Source organism: Prunus dulcis, chromosome 2 (assembly GCF_902201215.1).
Source record: "Prunus dulcis chromosome 2, ALMONDv2, whole genome shotgun sequence".
In the NCBI taxonomy this organism is placed as follows: domain Eukaryota; kingdom Viridiplantae; phylum Streptophyta; class Magnoliopsida; order Rosales; family Rosaceae; genus Prunus; species Prunus dulcis.
In genome coordinates this window covers 3,783,657-3,802,685 of record NC_047651.1, presented here as the reverse complement: position 1 = coordinate 3,802,685, position 19,029 = coordinate 3,783,657, and the positions used below count along the sequence as shown (strand labels likewise).

Below are 19,029 nucleotides of genomic sequence, written 5' to 3'. Positions count from 1 at the left end.
AAGTTTTTTATGCACCTCTCTTTTTTCTTCTTCTTCTTCTTCTGTTTCAAGTAAAGAGCACCTTTTTTCTTCCATAAGTAAAGTAGAGTTAGACCGGAGTTAGGGAGCTCCACTTTTAGGCTAAAAATTGAACGATGTTGACTTGAGGAAGAAGAAGAATAATAATTTTAGGAGTTAGGGTTTCTGTAGGTTAAACTTGGGTACTTAGTCTTTGAAGTGTGAAGTTTATGTGTTGATTCAAGTTTAAGTGAAGTTAAAGAGTTAATTGTGGGAGCAAAAATTTACGTGTCAATAACACGACACCACGTGGCCATCAAGATGACCACACGAATTAAATTTCTTCTAATTAGGATAGGAGAAAGTGGAATGCATTGTATCATGCATTAATCAAGAGCAGTAAGCATTATTACTGACGTTAACGTCGCTGCCTCCGCTGAGATAGAGAGCACTACCACTAGCCACCCAAAACCCTTGTCTATCTCGAACACAAAGATCTGAAGTCTAGAGCAGGAGCTCCAAATCTGCAAAAAGAAAACAAACAAAAACAACCAAACACACCCAACAAACTAACCAAAAGGGGAAAACATCAACAAGAAGCCAAAGGGGAAGCAAAGCAATGAGAAGAGTGAAGTAAGTTGAGGTTCCACCTCAAAACTAATTGGCAATGGGAAAGTAGCCCAACTTCTTATAAACCTAGACTGAATTCCTTAACTTTTTAATGTGGGACAAATACTATTAACTAAGAATAGAGTGGGGAAGGATTAAGAGAGGAAAGAGGGGAGGAAGCCACCCACCCCAAAAGGGGGGTGGTGGCTGGGGCGGTTTTTCTACGGCCTAGCCTTACGAAACCTCCTATTCTCTGCCAGGGTAATAAGAAGTGTGGGCTCCGCTTGAGCCAACATGATACAAGAAGGCGAAGGCCTAGCAATGCCTCTGACCGAGCAAGGCTTACGAAGAAGTCATCCCAGCACAGGCACAAGTGCCTTGCAAGGACAGCACGCCTCTGGCAAAATCAGCGCAAATCCTAAAGATCTCCTTATCAATTACAGCAACAAGAACTAAGGGGACTACAGTCACCCACTTTGAGTAAATATCTCACATGTCCCAAGTCAAACGGCTAATCAAATTGACGTTCCAATCAATGAGACTTAACACCCCAATCAACGTTGAACATGCATCTTCTCAAGGCGATAAACCACCCAACAAAGAGTCATATTTAAACCACCACCATCTCCTGGAGAAGGTAAACGTTCCTTGATTTGAAAAACCCTACTTTGCTTAAAGCTTACGACTTTGATATCAGAGGCTCTTTGGCTCACATCACACCAACGTGTCTAAGGACTAACCTTGCCTTTTTATCTCAATTTCAGGGTATACCAAGGTCTTTACATACTATTGGAGAGATTCATTCCCCACATGATTTAAAGATTGAAATTTGAATTTGAAGATACAACTTCATTTCGATAACTAAACCACACATTTTTCCCCCGACGTAAAATAAGCGAAGATCAATAGACCAATTCATGCAAATTTAGGCGATTAGGTACATTATCCATTTTGGAAACCTAACTCTTTAGACGCTAGAGCATCTCATGGGAAGCTTGAGCAAACTGATGATATAGATTAACTAGGAACCATGATCAAATAATAGAAAAAAACTAAATGTAAATTAAAAAAACTTACTTGGCATACATACACTCCCATCTACATATTGGAAAACTTACAGTACCAAATCATCATGGAGCAAGTATCTAGATTCCTCAACACTTAGAAGTTAGGTGGACTTAAAGGCCGTCCTCTTCTCTCGTAAGACTTCCATTTAACATCTTTCATACACTTTTCTCTATATCTCTCATTGCGTGAAACATGGGATAGGCAAGTTTTTCTAGGTGTAAACACTGATATTGCTTGCTGAAAGAGAGAACATGTACATTACAATGAGGTAGACATGTTATTGTACCTACAATAACTACTTAATTCGCATTATATATTACATGTTAATTAGTATGTAATTAGTTGCTTCCAAAAGGTTCTCCTTTCTTTTCTCTCAGTGTTACATACTACATAAATTCTATACATTATATATCATACTTACTCACAAACCTCACCATTATTGTTCCTCAACTTCTTCCAATTCTTAAAGAAGAATCAACCCCTTTGCCAACACCAGCTGCAAAGAGCCTTGCAATCTCCAACTGTGTATTGGCAATAATTTCTGTGCGCTTGAGATCCATTTCTCCTCTCTTAGCCTCTGCCTCAACTCTCATCCTCTCTATCTCTCTCATTGTGTCCATTCTTGCTTGCTCTGATCTCACCACAACCTCTGCTAACCATCTTATGCTCTCTGCTATCTCTACTTCCTCCCGTCTTCGCCGCTTCTTTTTCTCTATCTTCCTCTTCATTCTCTTGGACCTTAATTTTTCCTTGTCACTGTAAAGAGCTGGGGTGCTACTGTCTATCTCCAAAGGGTTCTTGTCTGATGCATGATCTGACAATTTCATCCCCATTCCATCTTCCTGCATGTTAACATGACTGCAGGTTAAATTAACTTAGTAAGATTTACAAACAATCACATACACATTAATATTTTTTTTCTCTAGACTAGAGTTGTCTAAGAAAATCTTGGGGAGTACAATTGGTTTACTTGGGCCTTCTAGAGTGCATTGTAACTTCAATTGTTTACCTCAAATGTGTGTACAATTGCACTAAAATAATTGGAACTTTAACCTCAAGTGTTTGTATTACAATTTTTTCTGTACAATTACTGCAAAGCTTGTACCTTCATTGAAATTCAGATGCCAAACATGATGCATCCTTATGTTAGGTGAAGTGAAATTAATGTCTAAATTAATGCCAACTAACCCTTCTTAACTTATATTCCAAAACAGAGATAGTAAATTCCTCTGTCTGTTCAATTTTGATTTTATGAAGGGCGTCTGCACATGATTCAGTAATTTCACTGCATTTGGACAAAGCATCTGAAATCTTCATTCATATTGAACTATGATGAATTCAATGTCACAATATGATCAGAAATAACAATGTTAAGCTTGAAAAATGTTTATCTGTGAGATCACCAAGGCATTCATGTAGGACATATTGGGTTCCAAGAACATACTATGACTAGGGTAGGGAAACAATTTAATACCCAATTATCTCCAGAAAAAAATTGTGAGGGCTAAAAGACAACAATCTCCAGGTAACAAGAAGTATTTATCTGCTTAATTTCAATTGAAAATTCAAAAAACAAAAGGAAATAGGTGTGAAAAAACAAAACAGAGGTGGGGGGTCATGCAGACTGACCTTGGCCACCCTATGATCAACACCATTGGATCCATATGAATTTTGGGCAGTTCCTATAGGTTGAGGAGGAGCAGTAGGTGGTGGCTGTGGCGGCAGCGACACTGATGGCTCCAGTAGCATCAAAGGATGATTGTTCTGAGGCGGCGGAGGAGGCAATTGTACTGGCAGTGGTGGCGGTGGTGGTGGTGGTGGTGGTGGTGGTATAGCTGCAGCTGTTACAGTTGCTGCTGCTGATGCTGCTGTTGGGGATGGCCCACTGCCACGTAGCAGAAGATCAAGCCGTGGATAGAGAGGCCATGATGAACCATCAGCAGTGGCAGACTCAGAACGGTATCGTTTCTTCATGGACTCAATCTTGTTCTTGCACTGGGTTTGAGTCTTGGGGGACTTGGTACAATTGGCACGAGACGAGACATGTCTTGCAACATCTTCCCAATCATGGCCTTTGAGTTTTGCTCTGTTTCTGAGAACCCATTTGGTCTCATAGGCCTCAAGGAGGCTAGAAACTGCTCCTTCACTCCACTCATCTCTTTTTAGCCTGTCACTGCTGCCACCAACACCAAGAGGTTGTTGGGGTTTTGATCTTGGAGACTCTAATTCCTTGGTTATGGAGGTGTAATTGTTTGGGGGGAGAGATGGGTTTTCTTGGTTAGTTTCGTTGTCCATCTCTCTTTCTCTCTCTCTTTCTCTCTCTCTCCCCTAATGCTTCAATAAGTTTTACCCTTTTGTGGGCTTAAGCTGCTAACATCTTGAAGCCACCAAACAAGTTTAAGCACAAGAAATTGTGAAGAGGGAGGAGAACCACTAGCATTTTAGCGAGAAAAAGAATAATGGGTAGTAAGTAGAAATGACCAACCAAAAACAAAAGATCAGAGAGAGAGAGAGAGAGAGAGAGAGAGAGAGTACCCACTAGCTGCTGACTATAGCATGAGGGGGAGAAGAAAGGAGAAAGGAGAAAGGAAAGGCTTAATGTTAGTGGGCAAGGCAACCAAGGAAAATGGGATCACTTTTGTCAAATGAGTTAATGATGTGAACCTGTTAACTTTTCTTTTTCACTTTTTGGGGTGGTGGTGGTGTTATGTGATTGTGGGTATATTGGTTTTATTGTTGTGGTTGGGTTATTTTGGCTGTTAGCGTTGATATGAAGCCAACCAAGACATCCCACTGGCCCTCCTCCTCCTATTCCTTCTTCATATTAGAGAGAGAGAGAGAGAGAGAGAGGTGAGAGAGAGGGAGAGGTTTTCTTCCTATTAGTGGTGGTGGTGGGTCAGTCACGTGGGTCTGTCACCCACTGTCCATCCCAATCACCAATTCACCACCATCACCATCTCTCTTCATCTCTCCATCTCCTCCACCACCACCATCCAATATGCTATATGGCCATTCAAACTTAGCTTCCCTTTTGGGTCCTCCCTTTTTTTGTTAGCTTTACTTTATGCCCTTTTGAGAACTTTTGGTGGATTCATCACCACTTGAGATGAGAGAGTAAGTTGTAAGGCCTTTTCAGTGAGCAACGGCTTGTAATATAACCAACCACCTTCATCCAATTGGCACCAACTACTGATTCCGCCTGTTCATTGTTGGTGGTGCCACTGGCACATCTAGGCATGAAACTTCATTTGTTAGTTGATTTTATAATTAAAGAAAGATTGCTTAAAAGCACTTTTTTTATTCTGCTACAAAAAATTTAATTTGAAACCTCCTCAAACTAATTCGAGTGGAAATGTTTTGTTTGTAGTCGTAATATTATCACATGTTATAATGTCATCGACGAATTTGTTAAATTCAGAGAGACGGACTAGCAGGCCACTATTAACAACACTGATATTGTCACCAACTTAACCACCTACAATGCCCAGTAAGTGTGGGTTTTATCACAAAAAGTCTCGGTGTTATTAGTAGTAGAACCATTCATTATATTTTGTATTTTATTTAGTCAAGTTTTTTATGTGCGACTCATATTCTTCAACAGAGTTTATACTTGTACGATATGAGTTACAATATAATTAGATAAGTAACATCATCAGCAACATCACTCAGATAAGATTTTTGGGAATCATCCACCGTTGGTATAATGTTGACTCGCCACACTCTCTAGCTATGTCTCACATTACAATCTTCTATTGTTCTTCAAGATCATCATTGTTGTTTTCAATTAAGGAGTGGCTGTAAGCATTTCAAGAACGACTTGATCATTTTGAAGGGCGGTGTGAATCATTTTGAGTGATCGGAAAGCACTTGCAGCGGCCAAATCACTTCAAGCATCTCAAAGGCCACCTAAGAGACCCAAGAGCCATAGGAACCAAAGTTCCTAGGACTTACTTCTTCTTCGGGACACTTTGGGCCTACTTTCGTGTACTCAGAAAAGGGATCAAGATACTTTTGATCATCATACTCAAAAGTAGAATACCAAGCACATAGCAAATGTGCCTTTAGTAGTACTATGCATAAGGAAATATTGAAGAGGTAAATCAAGTTGAAAGAACAAAGTTTCATGGTGGGTGACCACCATGGTTGGATTAAATTTTTTTTTTTTTTTCCAAAATACAATTGAAGTTTATGTAATTTTAACCTTTTAATTATTATCGTGAATATTTAGCTAATAATAATCGAATTGTAAATCGTTTAACTATTTGATTACTATTGTGAATATTTTTCACTATTTATGATTAGTATTGTGAGTCATCTATTTATTTGACTGAAGTTAGATGACTAAATGTTGTCTGATTTAGTTTTTTTTTGTTTTTTTTTGTTTTTGTTTTTGGGCATGAGTGAATTTTGGATAATGACCTAAAAATAAATTGTTCGGATCATGAGATGATGGTGTGGAATGGGTGAAAACAATCAGATAGTTCTTTTAGTTTATTCCATGATCTAAACCATTTATTTTTCTGTTGTTGTCTGATACGCGACTCAAAACCAGCAAGGAAAATTAGCGAGTCAACCCGCACGATTAAATTTTTGAGTCATTTTTGGGTCAACTTGTCATGATCCGTTTAATAAACATGTAAGTTTGGGGTCGACTCGCCAACCCGCTAAAATAACTATGTAACCCTTTTATTAAACAAGTAAACCCGCCAACCCGCTAAAAATACTCGTGTAACCCGTCAACCCGCTAACCTGTTTCTTTGTTTATTCTTAATTATTCTTAATTTTTCTAATTGTTTTTAGTTCTTTTAGTTGCTACCACTTAGTGACTCAACCTAATACCCGACTCAAAACCCCGCACGGAAAATTAACTAGTCAATCCGACACGACACGTTTATTAAATGAATCGTGTTTAGGTTGAGTATTCTTGACACGTATATGATACTGACACGACATGACTCATTGTCAACCTTAGAAAGTAGGAAAAATTCACACACCAATGAGTACCATGATGATTTGAACACAGGACCACTTGAAAGCACACCAAAAATCTGAGCCAATCTAAATAACACTCGTTGGTTCAAGAGCGGTATTTATATTGGCAGATGTCTTCTTCATACGATTTTAAGCTGGAACGAATTTCATACAAATATTTATAATTACAAACATCTTCTATAAATAAATAAAAAATTAAAAAAGAAAAAAGAAAAAGAAGGAAACATCTTATTGAATCTCGGAACGTGTAAAGATTAAAAATTGCGCTAGAAGGAGGGCTTGAACCTCCGACCTTGTGGTTAACAGCCACACGCTCTAACCAATTGAGCTATTCCAGCTTTTGATCGGTGCTATCTCACAAATATTATTTGTACGTTATCGTTATTAGCAATGGATGATCCATTTTGAGTAGGCTTTTATTTATTTATTGATAGTTTATTGCTCATATTAGCTCTTGACCATTTTTCCTTTACAAGCTGATTTCGCTCTATCCAACGGCTCTTACAATATTGGACAATAAATTATCATAAACAGAAGGGAACAACAAAATAATATACAAATGGCTAACTTTTTATGTTAAATTTATGATTGCAGATCATAATCGACACAGCTAAGATGTACCAATTACCAAGTAGACGTCTCCATTTCAATGACTGAATGGAGATCCCAAACATGACCAAAAGAAAATAGCTTTGGGGTACCATTGGGCACTGATCAATCTGATACCACTTTTCTCCCCCTTTCTTAAGTTTCTTTTTGAAGAAAAGTGAAACAAATAGAACCAAAATAACCGAAAGTGAGAAGCCTACATCATTATGGAGAAAGAAAAAAAGATTTAATAATAATAATAATAATGAAAGGAGAGGAGAAAGTGGTGAACTTTCAGGTGATTGAGTGGACCGATAGTCTGATTGAATTCGAGTAGACTTTGGACAAGGTAATTGGATTTCAGTAGACTTATTAGGACAATATTGCTGACAAAGATTAGATTAATTAATCATAATATGATATCAAAGTTGGGTCAGCATGGAACAAAATTGACGAAGCAATGATTAAGAACTTTTTAGCTTGGTCTTTGCAAAGCTTGGAGTTTACGAAAGGGTTCCGGATTTCAGTGATCTTCTCAAATTCAGGCTAACCTAAACACAACACCGAACAAACTTAGAGAATGTAGGCCTTGTGTAACTATTTCACTCATTACTTTCAAGCATGTATGTCTTATATGCATGTCTCCCTAGTCCCCAATCTTAGAAGTCGATTAGGAAGCTCTTTTTTGGATGGATTTGAAATTAACAGAACAGAAAATGTGTTAGAAAAAGTTAAGTGGAGAATAACCTGCCCGGATCTAATGGGATTTTCTTTAGGTTACCTTTGTCAGATATTTGTCTTGCATAATCTTTCTGTTTTGCAATCCACATAATTCCAATATATTTAGCATCATTTTTATTTTTTCTGTCCCTGTCAAATGGTTGCATACCACTATAAGTCTCAATAAATATTCTCCTCCCATTAATTGAATTGGAACTACCCATTTTAAAAATGATGAAGTAGGCACCAAGAGGAACTCACTTGGTGCCTCCATAACCGTTGGTAATAACACTTCCAAAACAGGCTACCAAACACATAGTTTGTAAAGTATGAGAGATAATGGTTGAGACAGTCCTGATCTCTTGGACCCCTGTAGTCCAAGAGATTTATGGTCACTCACCGTTGGATGTAAATTCAACGGTTGACTTGAATCGGGTAATAATCATTTATGTTATATTGCATTTATATATATCATTTTGAACCATTGTATTAATATCCAACGGTGGGTGACCACAATCTCTTGGACTCTTGTGGTCCAAGAGATCGGGACTGATGGTTGAGATTCTTTACTTGATCAAGTTTCTTTCTTTTGTGGCAAGTATCATATTGAAATTCTTAAATTGGATTATATTTTTTCCAGTGGAGGGAGACCAAAACGTAAAGCTCAGCCCATCATTATCGTGTTGAAGTTTTTATTATTTATATTTTGTGAGAGACCCCTAGACATATGAAATCGTGGCTTCGCCACTGATTGTTGATTGTTTTTTGTTGAGTCATATAGAATAAGTTGTTTCTATAATAACATTATCCCCACTCTTATTACAACTTTCTTACATGATGTGAGACATGAGATTATAAAATCAAGTAATCTATATATGGCGTATTCTATGTGAAAAATTAAAAGAACTGGTGCATGGTGCATGTAGCATCACTCATTTTCTATGGAACAACTACCAAACTAGAGAGCTGCTCTCCACTTGTTAGAAATACCGTGCAACATTGGCTCATTATCTTTTGAACTTAATTATATAAAAACTAGAGAACTCTACCACCAAATAGATGTTTTTTTATAATTGAGGTAGCCGGATTTCATTCATTAACCCGAACAACATAATACAAGTGAAAAAGAGGAAAAACCCAAAAGCTGCAAAAATAAAAGCTGAAAAAAAATAGAATATTTGCCTTTAAAGAGTCGGTTATACTCACTAACAAAAAGTCACTTTTCAAAGTAGAACATAAGTCACTATAGTAAAAATTTGAAGTAAAAATTTCCTCATGGTCTTGAACCCTAAAAGCATTAGGCCTATTTGTGAACATCATTGTTGAAAACCCATAATTTAATCTAATAATCTGAAACATCCATGAGAATCATTCTCCCCCCATTGAAGGTAACTGATGATATGTGGAATCTTCCCATTAGCCCAAATCCTTTCTTCTCATATACCGGATCCACCACTTCTTTATGAAAACACCCACTTAATGCAAAAGCCAAAAGCCATGTGCGCTGAAAATGCAGACACAAAAGCCAACAACTTGACCAAGCACCTTTAAAAGGAGAAGCATTCTAGCAGAAGATTGTGGCTCCAGCTGAAAAGAACCTAACCAGTCAACTAACAGTATGGCTTCTGGTCCAATTTTAATAGACAGCTTAACATTGAAACCACAGATGGTACCGATTCACATTCAGTTCCTAAAGCAGATAAGCTTTCGGCGATTGGATTTGATTGGTGAAAAGCACTTAAGCATCACCTAAATGGACTTTGTTTAGTACACACTGTGACAATGATAGTTTTAAAAATGAAAACAATTTTCCGCCTGAGAACGAAAGATTTAACTCGAAATCTTAGTATAACGGTAAATGTTCTTAACTACTAGACTTACTACTAGTATAACAGTAAATGTTCTTAACTACTAGCCTTACTAATCACGGATTGTTCTTAGGCCTGTGGCTTTGGCCTTTGGAAAAGTAATGTTAGATAAAGCTGCAGGTTTTAAGCTAACGGTGGGAATGAGTCTTTTCTTTTGACCCTCCTCAATCTAGACATTTCCACAAGGTATTTCAGACCCAATTACTAAAATAATTAAAAATCTGATAAATCTTTTTTGTCATAGAGTTTTTAATGATGAAATTATGATTAGTTGTGGAGTCAAATAACATCAACCTCCAGCAGACTTTTCAAAAGCATTATATATCTTCAGGGTCAAAATTAACATGCTCAAGCAGGCAGCGTCTATATCAGGCTGCAATTTTTTTTTTTTTTTTTTGGGGTCAAGGTTTTGAAAGGGAGGAGAGGGTTCGAACTTGAGCCAACTAATCTGTAAGCAAATACTCTTACCACTAAATTATGGACCGTTGGCTAAATCAAGCTGCAGTTAAGCTGCTTCCACAACACCTCTTATATGCCAGTTAAAATTGACCAATTGGCCAAAGACTTCTGAATTTTGCATTGATGAATCAAAGCTCTATCCCTAGGGTTGTCATCAGTGAGCTTCCAAAATTTTATTTATAAGCATTTCGTCTCTGCCTTGATCACATATATGTGGTGCTTCAACTCCCTACCTACCAACAACTACCTCTTGACTATATAACGTGGACTTTGTCTATGATTGTACCGTCTGCTACATCCATAGTTTGGTTTTGACAGCCACCTAACAGCCTCAAGGAAAGAGGGCTACAAAAGATGAAGGAGTTGGGGTGCATCTTCAATGCCAGCGAATTCATACAGGGAATGCGTTGTATTGGACTGTGATTAATCTATACCTAATGACTACAACCGCTTTTGTTTCAAATACGAGTGCCCCACTAATTCAGTGTCAAGTTGACTACAATTCCACTGTGCTCGGGCACTGAGCTAATAATAGCGCATTGTAATTATCAGTCAACAAGGCACTCACTGTCACTACAGTGCCATAGAAACATATGCTTATGCACTCTTTTTGTTTTTGTTTTTTCCTAAAAGTGCAACTCCATTAGACAGGGAGAACCCCAAAGAGCATAGGGAAAAGTCTAGTCCAAACCAGGAAAGACCAAATGCGACATTGGTGAAAAAACTAAAAGTACAACAAAAGCGAAGAAATATAGCAAACTAGAAGTGGAGATAATAAAATGCGACAGTGGATTCAGAGCCAAATAGAATACGACGTAGCACCAACAACTACGTCACAGGAGCAGAGCCACATACAGGCCTGTAGTAACTCTTAAATACCTGTTGTAATATTAGTTGAAATATAATGCTATAAGACCTTATAATTATAGTACGCTTTCTTCATTTCAATAGGGCCTCTATAATTCCTTATTTAAATAGGATTGAGAGTTCTTTTTATTTAATTGGGCTTTAATAGGGCTTGCACAATTCTTTATTAAATGGGATTAAGAATTCTCTTTATAAAGTACAAATTTAATATCACCCAATTTTATCAAAGTGTGCGTGCATCACAAGAATCCTACGGTTTTTTAATTTATTTTTCCTTCTTGAGTACGCCAATCCAAAGTAAGTTGGATGCATATTTTTTTTCTTCTTGAGCAAATGCCAATTTTGTTTATTCATTTTATTAATAATTTTTTTCTTATTTAGCTCTTTCTCTATTAGTAAGATCAGTAGCAAATTCGAGGCGGAAGAGGCTGCGTGACACATGATTCGAGGTATAATTAATTTTTATTTGTTTATTTAATTGATAAACTATAGTCAATTGGTCATAGTTATAGATATAAAACCCTTATTTTGTTTTAGTTATATAGTTATGGAACGGTACTTTAAGAAAAAGAGTTTAAATCCTCCTTCAAATAATCCGAGTAGTTCAAATTCTCCTTCAAATAATCCGGCTAGTTCCAACCATCCTTCACATAATCCGGCTAGTTCAAATTCTTCTTCAAATAATCCGGGTAATTCACATTCTCCCTTGAATAATTCGAATAGTCAAAAAAAATTAGAGATCACTGAGTTGGATGAAATATTGGCTAATCTTCCTGCAGACCCTGGACTTAGACCTCTAATGACTTATTATAATCCCAATTTTCAAGAACAATTTCGAAGAGCATTAGATGCTTTGTTTGCTATCCGTCGAATCCAGTTCCAGGCAACTCTGGATAAACTAGGATTTTCAAGTACGACATGACTTTAATAGGTATGAAAAACAACATAATCTTTGCCCCTGCCGAATCAAATACACCTTGCCAACAGCCTGTAGCTAGTAGCCTGATACTTTTTTTTTTTTAATTAATATAATTATTAAAATTTTAAATTTAATATAAATGGTTTTTTTTTTTTTTTTGGTTGGTTAGTTGATATATAAACTGCTAAAATATGAGAAACTATAAGAGAGTATATTGTGGAATTTTTGTGTGTTTTTTTTCTCCTTATAAGAGGCCATATTTATAGTACAATAAAACCTTGAAGGCCAAGGAAGGTAATAATTCTTAATTCTATTTATGGTAGTAAATCAGAAATAAAAATGAAATCAAATACAATTAATATGAGACTCCTTGGTGTGCAAGGAAAGTCACAAGTCACACCATCATTCCCTCTCAAGTTGGTGCATAGATGTTGACAATGCCCAACTTATCCAGTGACGTATAGAACGCTTTACAGGAAATCTCCTTTGTCAAAATATCTGCAATTGATCCTTGAACTCCACAAAAAGGAGCTGAATCACTTTAGCCTCAAACTTCTGTAAGATGAAGTGTTGATCCACCTCAACATGTTTGTTGAAATCATGTTGAACTGGATTTTGTGCAATGACTATTGCAGCTTTGTTGTCACAAAAGAGATTCATTATGGATATAGGTTCATACCCAAGTTCAATAAGCAACTCCCTTAACCAAATGAGCTCACAAATTCCTTTAGTCATACCTCTGAACTCAGCTTCTGCACTAGTTAAAGCTACTACCTTCTGTTTCTTGCTCCTCCATGTCACCAAATTACCTCCCACGAATGTGAAGTAACCAAATGTGGATCTTCTATCTGTTACACTACCTGCCCAATCTACATCTATATAACCATCAATATTCAGATGATCATGTTTTGAGAACATAAGTCTTTTTCCGAGTGCAGACTTCAAATATTTAAGTATTTGAACAATTGTATTCATGTGGTCTTCACTTGGAGAATGCATAAATTGACTAACTACGCTATTAGCATAAACAATGTATACGCTATTAGCATAAACAATGTCTAGTCGAGTATGTGACAAATAGTTCAGTCTTCCTACTAGCTTTTAGTATCTTTCTTTGTTAGATGGAACTTGATCCAGGTATTCTCCAAGATGATGATTTTGAATAATAGAAATGTCTGCAGATTTGCAATCTAACATTCCAGTGTCTATCAATAAGTCCAAGACATTTCCTTTGAGAGAGAAACATGCCTTACTTTGATCAAGCCACCTCAATCCCCAAGAAATATTTGAGTCCACCTAGATTCTTCATCTCAAATTTAGTAGCCAAATAGTCTTGTAACTAAGATATTTCATGTTCATCATTCCAAGTAATAATTATATTGTCAACATAGATTATTAAAGTTGTTACCTTCCTTTTTCAAGAACAAAGAATTATCTGAGTTATTCTGCCAGAAACCATTGTTCTTCATTGCCATGGTGAACCGTCCAAACCATTCACGAGGTGACTGTTTAGATCCGTACAAAGCCTTTCACAACTTGCACATCGTTCCAGTCTGAGCAGAAGTGGTATATCTGGGTGGAACGTCCATGCATACCTCTTTTGTGAGTTCTGTTAGAAATGTTCCCTAAGAGCCAATATATTTGATGTAATCTCCTTAGAATAAATTTCGTATATGATAAATAAAGGGCAACTGTAGTGTCCCAAATGTTCCTAATCATAGGATTATCAAAATGGGCATTGATAAACCGTCAAGAATAGCACATACTATGTATGCTCAGTTAGGAGGATGATTAGTCTTAAACCATTTGTGTAGATGAAACTAATACAAGTATGTGGGTGCTCATTGGTGAATGAGTACACTGAACACGATCAACCGAAGTTCTCATATGGAGTTTTATCTACATGTCAAACAAGGACTACTAGTTGCAATAATGCAAGCCAGTCCTTAGACGTGAGGCATCATGGTTGTCTTATGATGCGTTATTGATCTTTGATAGCTTGCAAAGGCAAGTCGTAAAAAATTTTCCTTATGTGTTATTGGGATCTCTCATCATGGGGCATGTGAATGTACAATAAGCAATCTCTACCTTTGATAAAGAAGGAGAATGTTTCAAGATATGATTCAATGAATCTTTGGCCGAAGTTCTTGAGCATGATTTATAAAGTGGTTCGTAATCATGTTCTATTGAATCACATGAGGTTAATCATATTAGGGGTTTAGCATAATCAATCCGTACACTAATAATATGATTTAAAACATTGTATTAGAGAAGGACCATATTGTACTGCAATTCCAACTAAATAGGTTCTTCAACTATTCTGGTTAGCTTGGGTGGCCTTGATATATTGCTAGATGTCATTCTTGGCTAATCGAAGTCCCACGATTGATTGTGATCGATCCATATAAAGGAAGAACTAAAAAGGGGTTTTAATTCCAGCTGATTAGAAAGATTTCTAATATTTTTCCACTGCCTTACTAATTAGAACCTAATGAATCGCACACCTTAAATAGTTATCTTTGATAAATACATTTGAAATTGTAGAAATGAATTTGATCAATTTGATGCGAATGATTTACTACGTGTAAAAGTGTGTTTGGGCCTCGGTAATAGTTAACGGGAAGCCCAAATGGTTAGGTAACAAGCAAAAGGGCTTAAGACACCTAAATACTATGATTTAAGTGTCATAAGGCCCAAAATTGGAAGCCCAAAAGGGTTTGGCCGAAATTGCATAAGTAATTGTGTATGGAAATTGTTTCAACAAGCTCATTAACACGCAAACACAGTCCAACATCAACCAAATAGGTTTAAGAGATCAAAGAGAGAGAGAAAAAACAAAAAAAACAAAAAGAGTTTTCAAGAGTGAAACACTTTCATCTTTCAAGGGGTTTAGATTGAAACCAAGTCTTTAGGATCTTGCACTAGCATCCTTGAATTCCCAAGATTCTTCTTTCTCATCTCAAGGTTCCATTGGTGTGGAGACTTAGAGGCCATATCCTTTTGTGGTTCACAAGAAGGAGAAAGATCAAAGAGGAGATCAACAAAGGAAAGTCATCAAGAGAAGACCAAACCACAGTTTGGTTCATATTATAGCTTCAAGGGTAATTAGAACTTATCATTTTCTCTTCTACTTTCACTTTTATGAAAACATATCAATGTTCATGATTTAAGATACTTGGAAGAAGTTTTGGTTTTTGAATTTAAACAACCACCATATACTTCCGCTGCGATTAATTTGATTAAATGCAAGTTTAATATTCAAATGAACTTCGTAAAAATATTTTAAAATAAAAAATTGGTATCAGAGCCATATGTCATGAACTTGATATGTTTTTAGGGTTTAGAGATGCATATATGGGTTGTAAATGCATTTAAAAGTATAATGGTTATACTTGATTTATTTTCATAGGATTAAATGAAAATCAAATGGAGTGAAAGAGGTTGCTTGGGATTTTAAATTTTCGGATTTATGTTTTAATGATTGATGCTCCATTTGTATGCATATGTGTATGTACGAACATGAGAGCATAGTTGCATCAAAACCCCATGATTTTAACTTCATGAAAATATGATTAATAGCATGAGATGGTTAAAATGGAATATGAATTTTTCCGAAAATAGCATGAATATTCATATTAGTTCATATGTTTTTTTGTTGGTGTTCTTGATGTTCGTGTTATGGGATCTTTTTTATCCGTAAGTTAGGTGACTAATTTTAATGATTGTGTTAGTGGATTTTTCCACCAAGATAGGTTAGAGATGTTTTTAGGGTTTAGAGATGCATATATGGGTTGTAAATGCATTTAAAAGTATAATGGTTATACTTGATTTATTTTCATAGGATTAAATGAAAATCAAATAGAGTGAAAGAGGTTGCTTGGGATTTTAAATTTTCAGATTTATGTTTTAATGATTGATGCTCCATTTGTATGCATATGTGTATGTACGAACATTAGAGCATAGTTGCATCAAAACCCCATGATTTTAACTTCATGAAAATATGATTAATAGCATGAGATGGTTAAAATGGAATATGAATTTTTCCGAAAATAGCATGAATATTCATATTAGTTCATATGTTTTTTTGTTGGTGTTCTTGATGTTCGTGTTATGGGATCTTTTTTATCCGTAAGTTAGGTGACTAATTTTAATGATTATGTTAGTGGATTTTTCCACCAAGATAGGTTATAAAGATGATGATGATGTTTTGTCATAAATCTAGAAAGTTGGTCAAAGTGTTTCCACTCAAAAAAACCTTTACCCACCACACTAAATTAATAAGATTATTTTTTGTGAATGTGTAAGGAATATTCAGATGTTGATAATGGTGATATCATATAAAATGCAAAAGTTGATCAAATTATTCCTATCACTTATTCACCCACCACAGTAAAATTAATTATGATTACTTTGGTAAGTGTAGTTGGCCTACCTAGTCACACTCATGATTATTCACCTAGTTGGAATAATCATGATCACCATTTGTGTTAAACAAATCATGATTTAACCCCTACAGCTTAGTGTATTAACAGTGGATCCATTATTAATTGTTGAATAATTTTGAACTTACTTGCTGTTGAGACCCAAAAAATCCACGGTTTAGCCCAAATATATTTCAGGCCCAATGCGATACCTTACCAAGAAGAAACCCGATTTGGGCATGCCAATGTTCATTATATGCACTTGCACACATGTCACGCTAAGCAAATAAGCAACATGCCACGCTACAAGACTAAGTGGGCTCAAGCCACTCAAATGCTCGGGGCTTGCTTGAGTGGGTTTTGGTATGGATAGTAATAAATCGACATGAGGCCCATTGATAGGCCGACAAATGGAAGTCTTAAGTTGCTTAGGAGCCTCGGGACTCAAGCTCTTTATTAGGCCCAATATGTGGGTGAGCACACAAGATGAAAAAATAGCCCAATCAAAAATAGCACAATCAGAATAGCCTATTGACTCAACCAAAAGCCCAACGTTTGATAAAAATAGCCCACTTACTTAATGAACCACTTTGGCCTATACAATTACCATAATGAGCTACAAAGGCCCCAGCACCTGGTTGGAAAAACAAAAGCCACGAAGGTGAGATCTGAAGGTTCATTGAACAAAGCTGCTGGGAGGTTCCAGCACATAGGGGGGGCAATTTTCAAACAAAACAATTCAAGGAACCAAGGGATATAGAGCGCAAGCTGCGAGGGGGAGAAGCACCCTTCGAACCAGCATGTACATCCATTTGCTTTCCTTCATCAGATCTAGCCATGGAAGGAGGAAGGAAAGAAGAAGAAAAAATAGTTGAGAACGAGAAGTCTCCCACTAAACAGCTGCAGGAAAGGGGCCTTGAGCTCCCAAAAATCTCTGATTTTGTGCAAATAGGTAGAGGAAATTTCACCAAGATAGGAAAAGTCAAGGGAGGAGAGGAGAAAGGAAGGGAAAAGCTTGGCCAAATTGGGTAGAAACCATTAGGGTTTCTTGGGAAAGGATGGTTTCTAGTGGCTATAAAATGAGGCCTCTTTTACCCAACAAAATGAACCCACATCCAGAGAGCAAGCTTCCTCTCTTGCTTGCAAAACCCAGCAATTTCATGCACTATTCACCCTTCTTCTCCATTTTCCTCTTATGGCAGACCACTTTCAGAATCTTTGTCAAGTTGCCAGAAAGAACATTGTTCTTTCTTTCTCTCTTCTCAGCCAAATCTTCTTGCAAACCTTTCATTTCTTACCTTAACACTCCCTTTTTCCTCAAGAAAGCATAATTTTCTCTTCAGTGCTAAACTCATGTCGATTTTGCTTCCATGCCACAAGCCTCTCATGCCAAGCTAGAAAATTTATCTGTAAGCATTAAGAAATCATCTATAAGCTACTGTTATTTTAGTTGGTGGAGGTAACCAAGATGCTTCCTAAGGCTCTACTGCCTTTTCAAAGCATTTTTGGAGCTTGATTTTTGAAATTCAGACACAGGGGACAATTTCATCAATCCGCCCTTCACGACAGCCCAGCCCATTTACAACTGCCGGAATAAAAAGCCCCCTACACTTGCAATATGTTATAAGTGTAACTATGCCCACAAAAAGATTTTTACAATTGCTTTTGCTATTGCAGAAAAACGTTTTCACTCCATGGTAAATTCATTTTGAATATGGTTACCACTATGATTAAAGGGTAGTTATGGACTTAGACCAAACAATTGAGCTATGTGATTTGCTGCCTATTGGATTTGTACGTGATTTTGATTAGCTATGTAATAATCAAATGGCTTTCATGCTTAATTTATTTTTATGCACGCGTAATTAAAATGAATCACCATCCAAGACCATGATCCAACATGGTAGCTCAGTTGGATCACCAAAAAAGTCCATAATCATCCTATAACCCCAATGCAATTGGAATGTTCGGTAATTGTAATAATTAATCAATTAGTAGTATTATGTATTCTCACTATATTAAGCAAACAGTTTCTAAAATATTTAGTGGGAGTATTATATGCTACTAATATGTTGCATTGGGAACTATTTAATGAGATTAAATAAGTAATTTTAATTGGATTAAAATTAGACGAATTTAACTACCCTCAAAGCAATATTAAGTTGTTAAGCGAAATGACACTTTGAATGCTATTTTGTTGCCTTCCACTATGGTAGTCTCTTATTGGGTGGCACATATACACTTTGTTGTACCTCAGTGAGGCAACGTCCAATACTTGTAACCATCCTAGAGAAGCTTGTTAAACATACTTGATGTAGTGCGGATAGATAACAAGTATGGCCAACAAATCGTTAGGTTGATAACATACTTGAAACCCTATACCCACAAGCATTGTGGGAATAACTTAACTAAGATGAACGAAACCAACAAACTGTTAGGTTGAGGTCTAGTTTTCTAGAGGCCATAGTGATGAGTATTCACTTTAATGATGTGATTGGATAAGAGTATCCTGTGATAGTAA

The 19,029-nt window shown here is 36.5% G+C and overlaps 1 protein-coding gene and 1 non-coding gene across 2 annotated transcripts; both read right to left on the bottom strand.

Annotated features, from left to right (window-relative positions):
• Window positions 1-1,818: 1,818 nt before the first annotated feature.
• On the bottom strand, window positions 1,819-4,330 carry LOC117620250 (trihelix transcription factor ASIL2). Its single transcript, XM_034350396.1, has 2 exons — window positions 3,304-4,330; window positions 1,819-2,516 (listed from the first exon to the last, which is right to left on the bottom strand). The coding sequence occupies exons 1-2, from the start codon at window positions 3,967-3,969 to the stop codon at window positions 2,121-2,123; spliced, it is 1,062 nt and encodes a 353-aa protein (XP_034206287.1). The 5' UTR covers window positions 3,970-4,330; the 3' UTR covers window positions 1,819-2,120.
• A 2,600-nt stretch (window positions 4,331-6,930) lies between these two features.
• On the bottom strand, window positions 6,931-7,004 carry TRNAN-GUU. Its single transcript has one exon. It is a non-coding gene; the product is annotated as a tRNA-Asn (tRNA).
• Between the last annotated feature and the right edge of the window lie 12,025 nt (window positions 7,005-19,029).